Source organism: Salvelinus sp. IW2-2015, linkage group LG4q.1:29 (genome assembly GCF_002910315.2).
Source record: "Salvelinus sp. IW2-2015 linkage group LG4q.1:29, ASM291031v2, whole genome shotgun sequence".
In the NCBI taxonomy this organism is placed as follows: Eukaryota; Metazoa; Chordata; class Actinopteri; order Salmoniformes; family Salmonidae; genus Salvelinus; species Salvelinus sp. IW2-2015.
The window spans coordinates 35409498-35429298 of NC_036842.1; the positions used below are offsets into that span (position 1 = coordinate 35409498).

Below are 19801 nucleotides of genomic sequence, written 5' to 3' on the forward strand. Positions count from 1 at the left end.
CATTCATTCCAAACTACTTTCCTAAGATAAAGATCGCAGTAGCCGTTATTTAAGAAAACAACTCGCCGGATATGAAAATGTTCAGATAGGCATGTCATTACTTAAGCTGAGTTATTTGGGAATGGCAAAGATAGATAAGACTATGCAGCACATTTCACTGGTGCCATGCATATTAAACAAGTCTTATTCACTGAGAATCAGAGTTAGGACTGCCCCATCTCCCTCCACAATGTCAAAAGAGTCTGCCTTCAAGATGATTTGTCAGTCCCTATACAGGCCGTCATAGAATGGCTGTGCCTAGCTTCTAGGAAGACCGTCCATGGAGTGCTGTGTAAGTGTAAACAAATGCTATTTGTAATTATATAGTTGACATCAGTTTAAAAGGTATTCCTGGATGAGCCATTAAAAGTGAACCTAAAAAATAAAAACACTCCACTGGGTATGATGTCTTCTCCATGTGGCTAGCATCTATAGTAAATGGAATGACAACTTGTGAGCCACCATTGCATAACTGCATTGAAGTGGTTTAAAGGGATGACTATTGTATGCCTTGTACTGGAAGTAATTAGTGTGGAAGTCCTATCATTTCCTATTAAATCAAGTATTTAAGCCAAAAGGACCTGTGACCAATGACTTAAGTTAAGACTCATGACTTTACTCTTAAAGAGGAAATCCGCAGTTGAAACGTTTAAAGCGTTCTTCCCACCCGTTTCAGTAAAAAGCTGTCCATTTTTTTTTAAAGGATTTAACAACTGCAGATTGCCCCTTTAACTAGCAAATCTAGGAGGTTTCTTCAGCAAAGTACCATATTTGTATTTGTGGCTATAGTCAGGACCTTTGTGGCAGTTTTTGTTGTTGTATTAAACTTCCGGTCTTTCTGCATATATAACTTTTCCTCAGGAAATGAGGCCTTACCTGGCGAGTGGGCCAGAGAGGCCTTACCTGGCGAGTGGGCCAGAGAGGCCTTACCTGGCGAGTGGGCCAGAGAGGCCTTACCTGGCGAGTGGGCCAGAGAGGCCTTACCTGGCGAGTGGGCCAGAGAGGCCTTACCTGGCGAGTGGGCCAGAGAGGCCTTACCTGGCGAGTGGGCCAGAGAGGCCTTACCTGGCGAGTGGGCCAGAGAGGCCTTACCTGGCGAGTGGGCCAGAGGCCTTACCTGGCGAGTGGGCCAGAGAGGCCTTACCTGGCGAGTTGGCCAGAGAGGCGTGGAACACAGAGAAGTTGATGAGAGCATAGGAGGCCAGGAAGAAGTTGGAGATGATGGGAGCGATAATGTTCAACTGGGCTAAAATGAAACAAAAACATGGCCATTTAGATTAGCATTTTGTATATGTTCATTGGCAACTGTCCATAGACATTCAGTAGTGCTCTTTAGGTAATTGGCAGTCCCAAACAGGACAGAACTATACTACGAAATGTCACATTCCTGACACACTACAGAATTTCGTATTGTGAATAACAGTGTTGTCATTCGATGCAGAAACCTGGATAGCGTACTACGTACCAATAAGGATGAAGGCTAGAGCGATGCAAAACGTGAGGATGTAGCCGCGGAGGGGCTCGTTGTTCTTGCCGTAGCCCTTGGCAAACATCTCCAGGCCAGGGTAGATGTTGTCTTTGCATAAAGCCTGGAGGAGAAGGAACAAAATCATTGGAATTGGACACTGCTATACTAATCTGCGGATAGGACACTACATGACGAAGGAACATTGGGATACGAGATCACAATCTTGTCTTTTATCTGCGTCTATGGGACAGTAACTAACATGACAATGTTAGTATTTCATACAGTATGGATAGTATAAGCATAGACTGACTAGCAGGGACAGAGGAGGGAAGTGGTATCTGGGGAGGGTAGTCTAGGGACTTACCTGGAATACTTTGGGGGCGCTGACCAGAGAGGCCAGGGCAGAGGACAGAGTGGCGGAGAAGATCCCGGCGGTGATGATGGGTCCGAAACCAGACACGATGCTCATGACCTGAGGAAAAAGCATGTGAAAGGTTAAATGGCAGAGTTCATACGTTTCTTCAACAACTTATGTCCCACCCGGGATGAAGAGAACCAAGTACGCTTTTTCAAGTTCCCCTCACTACTGTTGGATTCTGGGACAAACTTGGAACATTGCTATCCTAGAGACATGATACATCAGAAGTAAAACTATAGTATCTGAGGGGTGATAGAGACTGGTTTTTACATCAGAAGTTAATGGTTATCTGTAGGAGCCAGATGGCTTTGGAATGTGCTGAGTAGACGGGAGGAAGTCACAGGATTGCTATAGGGGATACGGGTGGAGGTCTTTGGATTAGGCATCAAGGGGGTTGAGGTCAGGTAAGATCCCCTTAAGGGAGAAGGAATGGTCTATTACCCCATCACTTCGTCTTCCTGTCGAACCATAAAAGATGTAAGGATTGGAGAGAAGGAGGAGTGCCTAAATTGGAGTATATATACATTTGTTGTGGTGGAAACATGTTTTGTCTGAATGCAGCTGTATTGACCCTCTGGGAAGAATTTAACTTGGTTAAGCTTCCACAGTGTCCTTAGAGTTTTTTTACTCTGAGAATGAGAACCTAACACTACTCAACTGTGATATTGCTACAAAATGGCTTCCGTTCTAGGTGGTAAACGGCACACAATCAGACATACCTGGAAGTCGTTCTGGAGTCCAAATCTGCAGTTGTACAGGCCGTCGCCACTCTTGCAGGAGGAGAAGTCGTAGCCGAACTTGCAGGCGGCGTCGGTGCAGTTGGCCGTGATCTGGGCGCTGTGCGTGTCATTGTCGTTTCCTGTTGCGTCTCTCACGATGCATGAGCCTTTAATGAAAAATACAAAATGTCAAACTTTGTCTCTGTTATATTTATTTGGTCTTGTTAGGGGTGAATACCACATACCAGTAGAAATTGCAACACCCAGGTAGACAATACCGGTGATAAGAATGGCCAAGAGTGTTCCTCTTGGAATGGCCAGTTGTGGGTCCTGTGAATATAAATAAATGCTTAGTCTCCAACATTGATTTCATATCAAGTCCCACACACACACACACACAGTAGGCTTTTAAATCAAGGCAATATAGGAGTTCCATTGATTGTATTCATTGTAAAGAAATTGAGGTTAGTCTTTTGCTTGTTTGTGATTTTGTTTTAAACAATGACCTGGGGTTCTTACAGAAAGGTCTCCTGAGATGTTGGCACCGGCCAGAATGCCAGTGGCTGCAGGGAAGAATATGGCAAAGACTGAGAAAAACGATTCTGTGCCCCGGAAGTCCGGACCCATGTTCTCCATCATAATCCCACCTTAGAGCAAGGAGGGGGGAGAGGGGGGGTTAAGCAAAACTGAGAAAATGCTGACAAAGCAAGCAGTGTGTATGTTAGGACAGTCAGACTCGATCTCAGAGCTGGGAATCAGGTCGCAAAGTCAATTTCAAATAATCCAGTTCGTTTGGTTTTGTGATTTCAGCAAAAACATCTCTGGCACAATTTTAGCCCGTGCTCATACAGAGCTCATGACATCAGAATTATTATAGGTCCACAATCCAACCGCCGCTAATGTGTCAATCTAATTGTCTTTGACAGTCTTTAATTTTGTTTGACAGTCATGTCAGTTTGTGTTATGTAAAGGGAGAACCAAAGGCATCGTACTGTCGTAGCCGAAGAAGCCCTGCGACTCCTTGGACTGGAGGGGGATGAAGGAGCCAATGAAGTAGTTAAAGATGGCCGTGATCAGAACGATCAGCAGGAAAATCTGAGCCTGTGGACAGAATGAACATATGGACAGGTTAGCTCGACTTTCACCACACCTCCCAACTACAACTAGCACTAGTCACATGCATTAAATCTAGCCGACTGCACAGCGCACATCAATGTCTGCATTCACTCAGTCTGGAAGGAATTCTGCTTACTTGAGGCTCGACATCAGAGACAAGTTGCAGTTCAATATCACCTTAAGTTCTAGATAGTCATAGTTTGAGAGCTCTATTCAATCAAACATAGTTGTATGTTATCTTACCTTGGCCTCCCATTCCATTCCTGCCACGGAGATACCCAGGAGAAGGATGACTGTGATGGTTCCGACGATTCGGATGTCATTGATTTCATCAGTCATGATGCAATCCACGCTCTGTGAGAAATTACAGAAGAATATCAACTTCACTGTCAGGCCAAGAGGTAGGAGAAATCCACTCAAAATCATCCCTGGCTTTCCGCTGTTCAAATACTTTGTGATAATGGCCATTTGAAAAAGCATTGCAAATATTTTGCTAAAGTTATTTTCAACAGCTTTACAATTTAATACTTAACTCACAAAATAGAATGTACAATGCAACATACAGTAATGCCAAGAGTGTGCAAAGCTGTCATCATCGGATGGGGCTACAGTGTCTCCTGACCCCTCCTGTCTCAGCCTCCAGTATTTATGCTGCAGTAGTTTGTGTCGGGGGGCTGGGGTCAGTTTGTTATATCTGGAGTACTTCTCCTGTCTTATCCGGTGTCCTGTGTGAATTTAAGTATGCTCTCTCTAATTCTCTCTTTCTTTCTCTCTCTCGGAGGACCTGAGCCCTAGGACCATGCCTCAGGACTACCTGGCATGATGACTCCTTGCTGTCCCCAGTCCACCTGGCCGTGCTGCTGCTCCAGTTTCAACTGTTCTGCCTGCGGCTATGCCCTGACCTGTTCACCGGACGTGCTACCTGTTCCAGCCCTGCTGTTTTCAACTCTCTAGAGACAACAGGAGCGGTAGAGATACTCTTAATGATCGGCTATGAAAAGCCAACTGACATTTACTCCTGAGGTGCTGACTTGCTGCACCCTCGACACTACTGTGATTATTATTATTTGACAATGCCGGTCATTTATGAACATCTTGGCCATGTTCTGTTATAATCTCCACCCGGCACAGCCAGAAGAGGACTGGCCACCCCTCATAGCCTGGTTCCTCTCTATGTTTCTTCCTAGGTTTTGGCCTTTCTAGGGAGTTTTTCCTAGCCATTGTGCTTCTACACCTGCATTGCTTGCTGTTTGGGGTTTTAGGCTGGGTTTCTGTACAGCACTTTGAGATATCAGCTGATGTAAGAAGGGCTATATAAATACATTTGATTTGATCAAGGCAAAGGGTGGCTACTTTGAAGAATCTCAAATATATTTAAATTTGTTTTACACTTTTTTGGTTACTACATGATTCCATATGTGTTACTTCATAGTTTTGATGTCTTCACTATTATTCCACAACGTAGAAAATAGTAAAAATAAAGAAAAACCCTTGAATAAGTAGGTGTCCAAACTTTTGACTGGTACTGTACATTAAGCAACCACTTTTAGAAAGGCCCAAAACATCGGACCTCATTTTATTACAGAGCACTACTAAAACACAAAACAAATTGAAGTCTGATGAACAGAGGACATTAACCTCGAATACATTTCGTGCTGCTTAGAACTGACGCCAATGGCATGCTTCAATCAGCAAAGCGCAAAACAACTACCCTTGTCTGTGACTAAGGAGTGACCAATAGGCCACGATTGTACTGCGCCAATCCTTGGTTAAAATACTTGAAAGACCTCGGAAGGAGAAGAGTCATTATGAATTTTGCATGAGCCATCCTTTAAAAATAACGTGGGTTTTCAGTCCTCCTTGCAAACAACCCAAGAATAAAACATTGAACAACATCATGAGAACCAAAGCCCAATTAGATTAGGCTTATTGCAGATGTTGAAACAATGTTCCAAACGGTAGGCTCGGTCAACATGGACTAAATGAATCAGCAAAACCTTCTGAGTAAAAACCAAAGATGTACCCAGAAAAAGCAATAAAAAAATGCCTAAAAGAAAGTATTGAAAGAGTGAAAGAAACGTAACCGTCGATGACGACATGGGGAAAGATTCAGTGACTTACCGCAAGGAGCTCCACGACGGTTTCGGCAAAGCCCACCACGTACATGGCGACGGCCACAGCGTTGGCAAAGGCGAAGATCAAACCGATGGAGCCGCCAAACTCTGGGCCCAAACTTCTTGATATCAAATAGTACGCCCCTCCTGACAGACAGACAGATGGACAGACAGTTGGCCAGATGGACATGGCATTTAAAACTGGGTTTCATTTAATGTCTCTCATAAAAAGGTTCAACACAAATCGTTTAATCAAATAACTGTCATATGTAGGCTAGCCTATTGCATTCTCCTACATCAGTCAAACCTTCGCTGCAGTGCAGCACTCCTCTCAACGACACGCTTAAACCAACATATCAGCTCAAATGAGAGTGGAGATGGTAGAGTAGCTCCAAGATGGGAGACAAAATTAATTGACACATTTAGCTGCCCGATGAGTTCGTAGTGCGACAGGCTGAGTAGTGTTCCTCGTTGAGCTCTCTTTATGCCATGTCTCTGCTGACAGCTTTGGAGAGCACTTCAGGTGCTCCTACATACACAAGTGGGGGACAAGACAAAGGCAGGAACCAAAACGACTCATCTCTGAGGGCATGAGTAGGTAGAGAAATTCATGTGGGATCATTCTTGATTTTTTTGCTGGCTCTCTTCGTTCCACTTAAATCAAGTACACTCAAGCATCAAAGTCAAATTGCAAAACCATTTTCCAGAGAGCACATTTTGATTTGCCCTTTTGAAGGGGGCATTTTGATATTGAGAGACCATTTGGAGGGAGATGTGGGAATAACTGGAATACTTGGAAAGATTAGTTTGGATGGGATTAGAAACCTACACGGTGCTGTGATTAGGAGTATTACAGTAAACCCTACGAAAGGCATGTGATTTCAATCTACTCTTGACACTCAGTTCACTGCATCACAGTGCACCAACTTCACCCTGCTAAAGCAGGTGCAGTAGCAGCAGGGGGGGACGTTCATGTTTGAACACGTTACAAATATTACCAAGGGGAAGAAAAGGTTTTAGCATTCCACCCAAGGGTAATGGATTAGTCTACTTCGAAATAAATCAATTCAGAGGAGGAGCTGATGGTTACTGTGCTGTTCTAAACAAAAACAGACACTATATGGAGCCTCCCTTGCTGCCTGACGCCAAAGACAATCGGTCAGTGGTAGACGTGAAACATTATGAGAATGAATCGAATATGCGGTCTCCAGGAGGAATACCTCGCTGAAAACACCAATATCATTTACTACGATATTGTTTCATCTTTTCCTCACTAGGATATTTTAAACAAAATGGAATCCTTGGTTTTCCCTTGCCCTCACAGAGACAGCATCCTAATATCCATTTCAGACCTCCCTGCCAGCTCTCAGTGACTTGAGGGAGAACCACTGATTTAGAAACACACTATTGAATTTCCCCTCATGCTGCGAAAACTGGGAGCAATGTGTGGCCAGTGTTTTCCCCCCATCCTTTCATTCCACTACAAATGAACCAGGGCACATCTCGTTGAGGTCCTAAGAGAATACATCTTTAGTTCCGTGGATGAGGGAAGTAAACGATAGCCAGGTCCAGCTGGTAAAAATCACACATGTAGAGGACACCTAATTCCATATCCAAACACAGGAGACTAAGCAAATGTCATGTGAGCCGGCCACTGCTCTGCAGGTTGCATATTTGAATTGATTCCAGAGAGAAGTTCAATGTTAAGTAAGTTTATGGGTAGCGTGGGAACCCTCAGCCCAATTAATCCAAACATGCCAAGAAAAGGGAACAAAACAGTACTGTAAATCAGCATAACGCCACCTTGAGCAACTCATCAGTCAATTATTATGAGAGACGAGGGTAGAATTAGGATTGCAAACCTGAGCACTGAGCAGATTGTTGGCGAGCCCTCGAATGAATGAATATAAAATGAGCTGCAGTATTAATCTATTGGCGAGAGTCTCATTTCTATGCACCAGTGGCTAGTCTAGTGTTCAGAAGAGCAGAGGTCAGACAGAGCTGGTAAAAACAGTAAACAAACTGGCTGGACTGTAATAGCAACAATGACAGTCTTGTAGTCTTGGTTTCTAACAACATGCCCTTGAGCTTTTTGATTAAGGGTTTCTGTTTTTTGTTATGGGTCCATAACATTATTATGTCTAAGGGCTCTCTGTTCAAGACAGAACCAACAACAGCTATCAAATGTTTGCTTTGAAGATTAAAGGCAACAACACACCTGCAGCCATCGACACCTGAAGAGCTACTGCGTCACCGGAGATGATCAAAGAAAGACTTGTGGCCATGAACACCAGACATTAATTAGGTCTACGCTGATGAACATTGGCCAGGTGGGGTGGGAGAGGCAGAATAACGGGGTGGTGCCCTTCCCATGACCTCCCAATCAGTCCACTGATGAACGCTTGGTGATCTGACCTGATGCCATCTCCGATTACACTAGGCAACACCGGGGCAGAACGTTCCATACTCCCAATTAAAGCCACTCCACGTTTTCTTTATCCTCTGTTGATGGTTTCTCATCAAAGTGAGGAGGAATTCACATGGAGTGGGCTTGGAAAAGAAAAACAACTGTTTCTGTACTTATTTACATTTGATGCATGCTCTGACACACTCCGGTAGATTTGCATAACTTGACTGAAGGACAATGATATGATTGGACGAGAGAAGTGATTTGCATCAGAATTCTAGCGAAAGAGAAATCAGCGAGTGATCAGGCAAGTCATTATTAAATCTGGCAAAGGCACTCTCAGTCAGGCTCTTGTTTGCAATATCCTGACCTTCCTCAAGGTAAAGAGATTAGAGAGTGGAGGCGATGGCATATCTAGGGCCCGGGGAAGGAGGGAGTTAATTAAAACCCAATGGTTTGGGATGTTAAGCAAAATGTACAGTGAAGTTGTCCTTGACTTCCGAGGGGGAGAAGTTTGAGCTGATAATTAGAGAGAGAAAATCAGCTTCCTCACAGAAGGAAAAAAATACCTCCGATAAGGGATGTAACAAATTGAAGGAAAACAACAACTAACTTCTGGACTTCCATTCACAACTATTACCAGCTATGAAAATGGACCAATACTAACCGAATCACCTATCTGTTGTCTTGACTAAAGCATGTGCTAATGGTGCAGTGGCACGCCACTATTCGTAGTTGTTCGGCTCTTTATTTTATTTATTTAACCCTTATTTTACCAGGTAAGTTGACTGAGAACACATTCTCATTTACAGCAACAACCTGGGGAATAGTTACAGGGGAGAGGGGAGATGATTGAGCCAACTGGAAGCTGGGGATGATTAGGTGACCGTGATAGTATGAGGGACAGATCGTGAATTTTGCCAGGACACCAGGGTTAACACCCCTACTCCTACGATAAGCGCCATGGGATCTTTAGTGACCACAGAGAGTCAGGACACCTGTTTAACGTTCCATCCGAAAGACGGCACCCTACACAGGGCAATGTCCCCAATCCCTGCCCTGGGGCATTGGGATATTTCTTTAGACCAGAGGAAAGAGTGCCTCCTACACCACTTCCAGCAGCATCTGGTCTCCCATCTAGGGAGCAACCAGGACCAACCCTGCCTAGCTTCAGAAGCAAGCCAGCAGTGGGATGCAGGGTGGTATGCTGCTGGCTAAACCTCACAGCTGTTTCAGGTGGACATTTAGCTGAGGTAAGATGAATATCCCAGCTCAACTCACCCCAGGGCACCCCGGACTATACCTGGATGAAACCCTGACTGACCGCATCCTGAAGCCAGATTGAGTTATACTTGCCTGCACTGCAATGACTATACCTGGAGTGTCAGATTTATTACACCATCAGAAAACGAGCCTTCCGTTACACAGATAACACTACTTTTCATGATACATTAGCGATCCATGTTGATTTACTCATGCGTTTTATGGTTTCATAGAGGGATGAACATGGCAACTAACTAGTCTTATAGTAGAGACTAGGCTGGGAAGAACCGGGAGTCCTTGGGGGTTCTTTGGAAACACGCTTTAAAGATGCAAGTGTTCATACCTCCTCGTACAAAGCCGTTGGTCGCAATCGCTGAGGTCGAAAGGCCGGTGATGGTAGTCACAACTGTTGCCATGAGAACGATCACACAGGAGAGAACTGTGAAAGAAAATGGAGGTCATGATTGATTAACAACAAAAATAATCAACATTAACATTTCTACAATCTTCTAAGAGGCAAATAACTGCAATAATGAGCAGCCAATTATCTGCTTGTTGAGGCTCTCCCCTCTCTCGCTCGCTCTACCTCTCCTGGCATTCATACATTCTGAGAAGGCCTGTGAATAGTAGCGGCGCCGCTAGAAAAACAAGCTAGTGCGTGACAGTTGACTGCATATGTCGCCGTGTGGCAACATTTCGCATCTGGACGGTGAATGGTCGAGAGGTGAGGGGAGGGGAGGAGGGATGGTCGGGAAGGTGGGGGTTTGGGGTGAGGTTGTGTGAATAAAACATGTTTTTTTAATAAAAAAAAAATATATATATATTAATTCACACAGACTCCCAAGCTCAACTCCAGGGTGTGGTCTTACCAATTCCCGCCTGGCCCACGATCCATGACATGCGGATGAAGAGCATCACGCCCCAAATGTTCAACATGCAGCGCACCTGCACAGAGGAAGGGGTGGCAGTTAGGACGCATGTCAGGTAATGTGAACACTCAGCTTTCCAATAACCTGGTCTTGGAACATTGCCGGTGGGAATCCACTGATTAGATGTCCAAGACCTGGGCACAGCTTTTCAAAAGTTATCGGATTGTATTTCAATGCATTTAATTCTATGAAAAGAACGGGAGTACCATTCAAGTCAATGATTTCTATGCATTTAATCCTATCCGATAGGCAAAATCCAGATAGATAGGCTAACTTTTGAAAAACTGGGCCCTGATGAGTATTCAATCAAGATTTGAACCGAAAGTTAAAGGGCAAAATTCCAAACCTAGTGAAAGTAGCAGTTTCGCCTTGGCATCGATTTGTCTATTCAAAATTGCTACAAGCGCTAAGATTGCAATTTACGGTCAGAAGAACGGTTCAAACAGAGATTAAAGTCCTGATATAAATTGGAAAACAATGAAATACATGATATTAAAATGTTGATATCATGAAATAAATGTTGGCTGCCCGACTAAGCCTGGCCAAGGCTTATGTAAGTAAAAAAAAAAATATATAATAATAATAACTAGCCTATTCAAATCACTGTCAACCTCTTAAGAACATTCATTAATATCTACCACCGTTTTATCCATTTCAAGTGCATAAAAATCATTGACCATGTTTCCATCGACAGTAAAGACCTAATAAAAAAATTATGACAGCAGTGATGGAAACAGGAAGTTTCGTGTACTTTTATAAATGCCGAACAATGTTTGTTCGACATTGTGGGATCTTTTTGTGTTTGTAAAATTAATTATGCGGGAAATGACAGTGGAAAAGTCATTTATGTGCAAATATTGATATAATAACTGTTATTTCTAAGTAAACTTGGAGTCATGCAATGACATGGTGTGTGGTCCTCCCACTACTGCTCAGGAAAGCATGCAGTTCATGAGCCTACAGATTAAATACATTATGATGAACATCACAGGGTGGTGAAAGTGCATGGTGATGAGCTTGATGCTGCTTTCCAATAAATAATCGAGGGTCTAACTGCGGTGACATGATGATCGATGCTTGAGGGTCTAACTCCGGTGACATGATGATCGATGCTTGAGGGTCTAACTCCGGTGACATGATGATCGATGCTTGACAAATTAAAATATCATATCCATAACAAACTCATCATGTAGACTAGCAACCCCCATCAGCCTAGCCGCACTGTATCTGCAAGCTGTTGGCTAGAGCACAGGTGCCAAGACCAGAGTAGACACATTTGATATTTAACTCAACAGTCTGTGACAAGTAGCTACAACAAAGTTTCCCCAAACTCGGTCCTGGGGAACCCAGAAGTGTACATTTAGTTTTTTCCCGTAACACTACAAAGCTAATTAAAATAATCAACTAATCATCAAGTTTTAATTATTTGAATTCAGCTTAGCAAGGGGAGAAAAAAATAAAACGAAATGTACACGAAACCCTTGGGGTACCGAGGACCAGGTTTGGGGAACACCGTGCTACAACCATGCCAGATGCTCACACTAGAGCAGGGCTGTCAAACTAATTCCATGGAGGGCCTAGTGTTTGCTGGGTTTTGTTTTTTTCCCTTTCAATTAAGCCCTAGACAACCATGGTGAGGAGAGTTCCTTACTAATTAGTGACCTTAATTCATCAAATGAAATACAAGGGAGGAGCGAAAAACCGCAAACACTCGACCCTCCTTGGAATTGGTTTGACACATGTGCACTAGAGTCTCAGAAACATGCTATGGCCTGGACAGACCTGGAAGGATTAATCAGCAAAAGCTATTCTTGCTAGAATCCTGTAGAGTGTGATCGACACACACACACACACCTCAGTTTGTTTGGTGACATGCTCATGTAATCTACCACTTCAACCTCTTCAACTGCAATAGGAACTAATAAAAATATGCAAAAAAAAAAAAAAAAAAAAAAAAAAAGGCCAGCCACAGGACTCTTTTAGTCCAATGATAATATGTGCATATTGATATCTGAATTCCAAATAAAGTTTAAGTAACCACCTGGGAACTTTATACTACAGAGCCTAATTGTGGGAGTCTGAAGGAATTTTCTGTACTTTGGATGAGGGGGCTTCTTGCGGTCAATTTGCAGTCTAGAAATTATTAGCATTTATGTCCCGCCCCCATCCCCCGCAACCATTCGCTCAACAAAAACATAGTCCAGCGGCTGAATCTAGATGATCCCTGGTCTATGCCATTGAACATTGTGTTCAAGAATAACTTGAGGACACTGCATTCCCTACAATGTCAGGACTAAAAAGAGAAGTGCTTATGCGGTACCAATTGTAGAGGCAGAAATTTCACATTGGTCCTCTGTAGCTCAATTGCTATAGCGTGGCTCTTGCAACGCCAGGATAGTGGATACAATTCCAGGGACCACCCAGGCGTAAAACATTTATGCAAGCATTACTGTAAGCCACGTTGAATGAAAATGTCTGCTAAATGAGAGACAGACACACACAGATAGTGTCACATAACAAAAAGGTAACCAGGGGGACAACGCTCTCAGGATGTGAAAAAGGTCCGACCAGAGTGTCGGTTGACTACTCACCAGCACCCCTTTGATCCATCCGAACTTGACTGCTCCCTTGGGCTCGGACGCCTCCTTGGCTGCGGCCTCCTCGGCCGGGGTGAGCTCATCCCCGTTGGCGAAGCCATCCTCAAACGGCTCCTGCAAACAGAACGAGACAGACAGGCTATGGTCAGCACACAATGGAAAAAGACCCTTAAAGTAATGTGCAGTTGACACATCTGAATACTATTATCTCTGAATTAAACGGTTGTTCACCCATGTTCATTAATTTCTATGAACAATCTACAAGATCTTATTTTGATCTTTATCCGACAGAGAAAACACCCTAGCTCCCACACAGACAACGATTCATCTGTGGTTGTATTGGCTGGAGAAGGTCAAACACAGGAAGCATCCCTGCTGTGCAGAGACAATGCCGTGAAGTGGGTGGCTGCCTCACTGGGTTGGTCTCTCAGTGCCCACCGCCCCATGCTGTTCCATCTATGTGGCCCAGGACACACCCAGTCTGCAGTCCCCCAGCCCACCCTCACCAGGGACAGCACAGGAGAGGAAGCCATGCATTCAAAGGCCTTTATAACATCCCGGCCCTGGTACTCCCCACCTATTAAGGCAGAAATAAGGCCCAGAAAAAGAGGAAGCTTGAAGACAGGATCTTAAATTTAAAAATAAATAAAATCAGCCTAGACTTCCTGCTTTACGGGCACTGAACCAAAAGCTGACCCCAAACGACATTTACACATGTATAGTGATTAACCCAGTCGCCACTGGCAGTGTGGAAAAATAAGTAACCATCAACTGCATGCAAACGTCCACCCGGCTGAGCGCTCGAAAGGGTATTGATGTTCTGCCAGCGTTCGATACACCACTCAGGCCCAGAGAGGGCCAGACACGGGTCCGCAGCCTCCATTTCAGGAAGATTGACACAGGAAGAGGAGATAAGGTCTGTCCGACGTGACAATACAGGGCTTGTTCTCGTCCACGGTCATTCGTTTACCTAGGATTTGGCATTCCAAGGCCCACGACGCCACAAAGTCAGTTGTCGTACTGTGCCCTCAGGCACATTAGAGGGTGATGAGAGACGACGTGGAGAGTGTTCATTGAATGTATGGATGACCTTGGGTTTATTGATCGCCCCAGTCCGCAGGGTGACCGTGTTACATTACAAAACAGATACAGGCTGGCTGATACAGCAGGGGCATTGCCCTCAGTGTTCAGTGATAAAGACAGTGATGGTCCAGGCACTAGGAGACCGACTCATCATGCTAGCTATCGGGATGGTCAAATTTATTGGCCAGCGTTATCAAGTTGCAGAACAAAGCTCCACCATTCCATGATCATTCATTTAATTTGTTTTAACTTTCATTCTGCCCATCATGTACATAGTGACTCACTTAACTGTTTTGGAAGGTACGCTACTATAGCTACTGATCGACCAATGCAGAATGACTTTGCACTATTTTCTACCTGTAAAGATCAATAGATCATGAGTCATAAAAATGAGTTGATGCTAGATGTGGTCTCTACATGAGTCACTCACAGCTCTGTGTGTCTCTAGAGAAGTGGAGACACACAGAGTGGAGCTTCTCCTCCTCCTCACACCCTTCCCTTGGGGCTCTCTTGTCCTCTTCCTCAGCATTATGCGCTCCTCCTTCAAGGATGACCCCCCCCATCCCCTTTCACTCATCTTAGCAACCACCGGCTGATGCCTGAAGTAACGCAGTGCTACACTCAGCCACTTAACAGAATAGCCTACCAAGTGTTTGTGTATTATCTGATGGTAAAGAAGATTCTGTTGGGAAGCTCTGACACCATCAAACAAAACGTAATCCTCGCTTTGGGTATACAGGAGATTAAACGGGTTCATGGAAGGATGAAACCTATGGGGGGGGAAACGTCACCATCTACTCTAGAATGTCGGGTAGGTAAATTGATCGGAGGTGTGGTTCCATTACAATAGATGTATAAATAGGTGTGTAAATTATAAAAGAGCACGGCGCCTCTGGCGTGTACCCCAGCATGTGACGGGGATGGGCTGTGTAGAGGGAAGGGTGCTCAGCTTTGCCTCGCCAAGGCCATCTGTCAACAAGAGCTCCCTGCCTGCGTCCCCTAACAATGACTCAGCAGCTTCGCTGGGGTCTGGTAGTGGCAGGTACACTGGGCTATTGAGGGAGGTGATGGGAGATTCTAGGAAATTAAAAAAGGGACGGTATTGTCGGTTAGGGTTGTCAACGCTTCTCAGTGGGGGACCCGTGAGTCGTTGCCAGGGGCCAGGTGAGGGGGGGGGGGCATGTGGGGACCATGTGTGGACAAGCATCGGGAGGGTTGGATGAACAGCAACCACATTGAGCTAGGAAATAGGTCTCTACTACTGCCTCAATAGATCTGTCTAGTCAGACCACTAAGTAACCAACCTCTTCTCAAACAAACTAGCGCTTCTCAGCTATGATAGCAGTGAGACTCGAATTTGACAGTCCCAATTCCCAGCTCACAAGGAAGAAATCATGAAAAGCAGACAAAGTAAAATTCTTGTAATTTGCTCTCAACACGGGAGGAAGCGAAGATCTGGAAAACAACCAATAGTGTTAGGTCATGGATAGACCAACAATAGATTAGCTGCTAGTGAGGGGCAAGACCCAGAGCCTCAGGAAGTGAGTCATGCATCCCATCTAACTCTGTCTCTTTGTTAGTCAGCAGCCCTCGGGGCGTCTCGGAGAGTTGACTGGGACACAGGAATCCTCTGAAAGTCGTTGAGCAGGTAGGCATGACATCAGCCACTGTTGGATAGGAGCCCTGAAGCTAGCTAGGTCAGTCTGGAATATCTTAAGCGGATCAGCAGTTTAAAAGAATACCCACGTTGAGACATGTCAGGCTCATGTCAGCAACCTACTGTTCAGGGAAAAAAACGCACTTCAGTAGTCATTTTGGTCTGACTGGGACCATGGATTCTTGACTTTGCAACATACAGCAGCATGGCATTACTCCGCCTTCTAGTGAGTCTAAAAAAAAGTCTACAATCTACAGGGGGTTTTAAAAGCAGGGAAAGAATTCACACATCTAGAACACGTCCTCTAATCACTTTTGGCATCACGTCCTGAGCCCGAGAGATTACTAGCACAATGTTGACCAGGAGTACAGTCTTTAGAGCTAAAAATGACCTTGTCAGTCACAAGTACGTGTTGAATGTTAACTAGTCAATTACCCGGTGCCTTAAATTAATAGCCAATGATGATATCTTGGTAGAGCAGGTGGTCAGTGTTAGTTACAAAGATGCTCGCTCTATCCCTGAGCACATTATAGGCGAATTCTGTCTTAATTGAGCATTTCATGTGAACAGTCATCCCATATGATTAGGGCTGACCACATTTAGTCGACTGGTCGATTGTTTGGTCGATAGGCTATTAGTCGACCGAGATTTCTTTAGTCGAGCAGTAGCAACATTTTTTTTTAATCATGGTGTACGAGACACCTGTCTGATTCTCACCTGTCTGAGGGGACTAATCCATTGTGGAGGCCGTGGGGATGGCACAGTCCATCACTCAAAGACATGTGCTACTGAAAATGTATGTGGTTATATTATGTAAGAACAATGGTGCAACACTAATACAAATATTATTTCATAACAAGCGCGCTTTGTCCCGCTTTGGATTGTGGTCGCTATCCACTGTTCTGAAAGACATCAGTACACTGTTGAATTGTCTCCTTTTCCTAGACCAGGTATTCCCAAACTGGATACCGTAGGGGGTACGCCAAATAAAAATGATTCACTTTTTTCCCCCCCTTCACATTTTTACAGTCCATTTATATTTTCCAACTGGGCTATACATTTGGGTGAGTTCCCCCCCCCCACCTCGCCTGAGTAGCCTCGTTTCACTGCCAAATTTAAAATGAAACCATCTAGTGTTCAGCAAAATAACAACACAATGTCAAATACAGGTAGCCTAGTCAAATAATGAACATCTAATCACATTAACCGTTACTCTCTCGCGGGAAGACCACTAACGGTCCGTATGTAGCTGCTGCTGATGTTGGTATCTGTACTGATGGCGCAAAAGCTATGACAGGGAGACAAAGTGGAGTGGTAACTCGCGTGCAACAGTTGCGCCCGACGCCACTTGTGTACACTGCAGCATCAACCGAGAGGCTTTTGATGCCAATGGAATGTCTGACGTTTTGGACACTACAGTGAAAATGGTTAACTTTGTTAAAGCAAGGCCCCTGAACTCCCGTGTACAGTTGAAGTCGGAAGTTTACATACACTTAGGTTGGAGTCATTAAAACTCGTTTTACAACCACTCCACAAATTTCTTGTTAAACTATAGTTTTGGCAAGTCGGTTAGGACATCTACCTTGTGCATGACAAGTAATTTTTCCAACAATTGTTTACAGAGATTATTTCACTGTATCACAATTCCAGTGGGTCAGAAGTTTACATACACTACGTTGACTGTGCCTTTAAACAGCTTGGAGAATTCCAGAAAATGTCATGGCTTTAGAAGATTCTGATAGGCTAATTGACATCATTTGAGTCAATTGGAGGTGTACCTGTGGATGTATTTCAAGGCCTACCTTCAAACTCAGTGCCTCTTTGCTTGACATCATGGGCAAATCAAAAGAAATCAGCCAATACCTCAGAAAAAAAATTGTTGACCTCCACAAGTCTGGTTCATCCTTGGGAGCAATTTCCAAACGCCTGAAGGTACCACGTTCATCTGTACAAACAATAGTAGTCAAGTATTAACACCATGGGACCATGCAGCCGTCATAATTCTCAGGAAGGAGACTCGTTTTGTCTCCTAGAGATGAACGTACTTTTGTGCGAAAAGTGCAAATCAATCCCAGAACAGCAGCAAAGGACCTTGTGAAGATGCTGGAGGAACCCAGTACAAAAAGTATCTATATCCACAGTAAAACGAGTCCTGTATCAACATAACCTGCAAGGCCGCTCAGCAAGGAAGACACTGCTCCAAAACCGCCATAAAAAAGCCAGACTACGGTTTGCAACTGCACATGGGGACAAAGATCGTACCTTTTGGATAAATGTCCTCTGGTCTGATGAAACAAACTGTTTGGCCATAATGACCATCGTTATGTTTCGAGGAAAAAAGGGGAAGGCTTGCAAGCCAGAGAACACCATCCCAACCATGAAGCAGGGGGTGGCAGCATCATGTTGTGGGGTGCTTTGCTGCAGGAGGGACTGGTGCACTTCACAAAATAGATGGCATCATGAGGTAAGGGAAATGATGTGGATATATTGAAGCAACATCTCAAGACATCAGTCAGGAAGTTAAAGCTTGGTGGCAAATGGGTCTTTCAAATGGACAATGACCCCAAGCGTACTTCATAAGGTTGTGGCAAAATAGCTTAAGGACAACAAAGTCAAGGTATTGGAGTGGCCATCACAAAGCCCTGACCTCAATCCTATAGAAAATTTGTGGGCAGAACTGAAAAAGCGTGTGCGAGCAAGGATGCCTATAAACCTGACTAAGTTACACCAGCTCTGTCAGGAGGAATGGGCCAAAATTCACCCAACTTATGGAAGGTTATCCGAAATGTTTGACCCAAGTCAAACAATTTAAAGGCAATGCTACCAAATACTAATTGAGCGTATGTAAACTTCTGACCCACTGGGAATGTGAAGAAATAAAGCTGAAATAAATCACTATTATTCTGACATTTCACATTCTTAAAATAAAGTGGTGATCCTAATAACCTAAGACAGGGAATTTTTACTAGGATTAAATGTCAGGAAATGTGATGTTTTTTCTCGCCTGAATGATCTGAATCTAGGATTACAGAGACTCTCTGCAACTATATTCAATGTGCGGGACTAAATTGAGTCTATGATTAAGAAGTTGGAGCTCTTCTCGGTCTGCATTAACAAGGACAACACACAGGTCTTTCCATCATTGTGTGTGCAAATGAACAAGCTCATGGACAACGTCAAACAGCGAAGCACACGACTGAGTTGGGTGCGCAATTACACAGGTACTTTCCCGAAATGGATGACAAACTGGATTCTTTATCCCTTTCATTCCCCGCCTCCAGTCCACTTACCGATATCTGAACAAGAGAGCCTCATCGAAATTGCAAGCGGTTCTGTGAAAATGTCATTTAAAATCAGAAGCCACTGCCAGATTTCTGGATTGAGTATCCTGCCTTGGAAAATCACTCTGTTAAGACACTGATGTGGATTCTCGGCCATCACTAGCATGAAAACTAAATACAGGCACAGACTGTGTGTGGAAAAGGATTTAAGACTGAGACTCTCTCCAATACAACCCAACATTGCGTTATGAGCCTCCTTTCAAGCACACCCTTCTCATTAACCTGTGGTGAGTTATTCACAATTTTCAATTAATAAATAAGGTTTTATATGTAAGATGGTCAAATAAAAGAGCACAATTATTGATTATTATTACATTATTATTTGTGCCCTGGTCCTATAAGAGCTTTGTCACTTCCCACGAGTCGGAATGTGACAAAAATCTCACTCATTCTTAAGTTACATTTTTTTTATTTAACCTTTATTTAACCAGGAAAAGCCCATTAAGACCCAGAGTCTCTTTTTCAAGGGAGACCTGGCCAAGAAGGCAGCAACAATCAATACATTACATAATTAAAACATACAACATGATCCAGCCTAAAAAAGCAGTTATACTCTAACAGTCTCCATTCAATTTTAAATTAATTCAGTGGCACTAACATATCTAAACTCAGCAAAAAAAAAAACGTCCCTTTTTCAGGACCCTGTCTTT

At 43.9% G+C, this 19801-nt stretch overlaps 1 protein-coding gene across 1 annotated transcript in view; it reads right to left on the bottom strand.

Annotated features, from left to right (window-relative positions):
- The window catches only part of slc12a2 (solute carrier family 12 member 2), a 74757-nt gene that overhangs the window by 27693 nt on the left and 27263 nt on the right, over nucleotides 1–19801 (bottom strand). The window contains exons 2-13 of the mRNA XM_023984575.2: nucleotides 13065–13184; nucleotides 10414–10489; nucleotides 9888–9983; nucleotides 5882–6021; nucleotides 4004–4114; nucleotides 3637–3745; nucleotides 3164–3291; nucleotides 2890–2974; nucleotides 2645–2811; nucleotides 1872–1979; nucleotides 1505–1628; nucleotides 1184–1285 (exon numbers count right to left, since the gene is read on the bottom strand). Coding sequence (XP_023840343.1) covers nucleotides 1184–1285; nucleotides 1505–1628; nucleotides 1872–1979; nucleotides 2645–2811; nucleotides 2890–2974; nucleotides 3164–3291; nucleotides 3637–3745; nucleotides 4004–4114; nucleotides 5882–6021; nucleotides 9888–9983; nucleotides 10414–10489; nucleotides 13065–13184 — 1366 coding nt within the window. The remainder of the gene's footprint in view (nucleotides 1–1183; nucleotides 1286–1504; nucleotides 1629–1871; nucleotides 1980–2644; nucleotides 2812–2889; nucleotides 2975–3163; nucleotides 3292–3636; nucleotides 3746–4003; nucleotides 4115–5881; nucleotides 6022–9887; nucleotides 9984–10413; nucleotides 10490–13064; nucleotides 13185–19801) is intronic.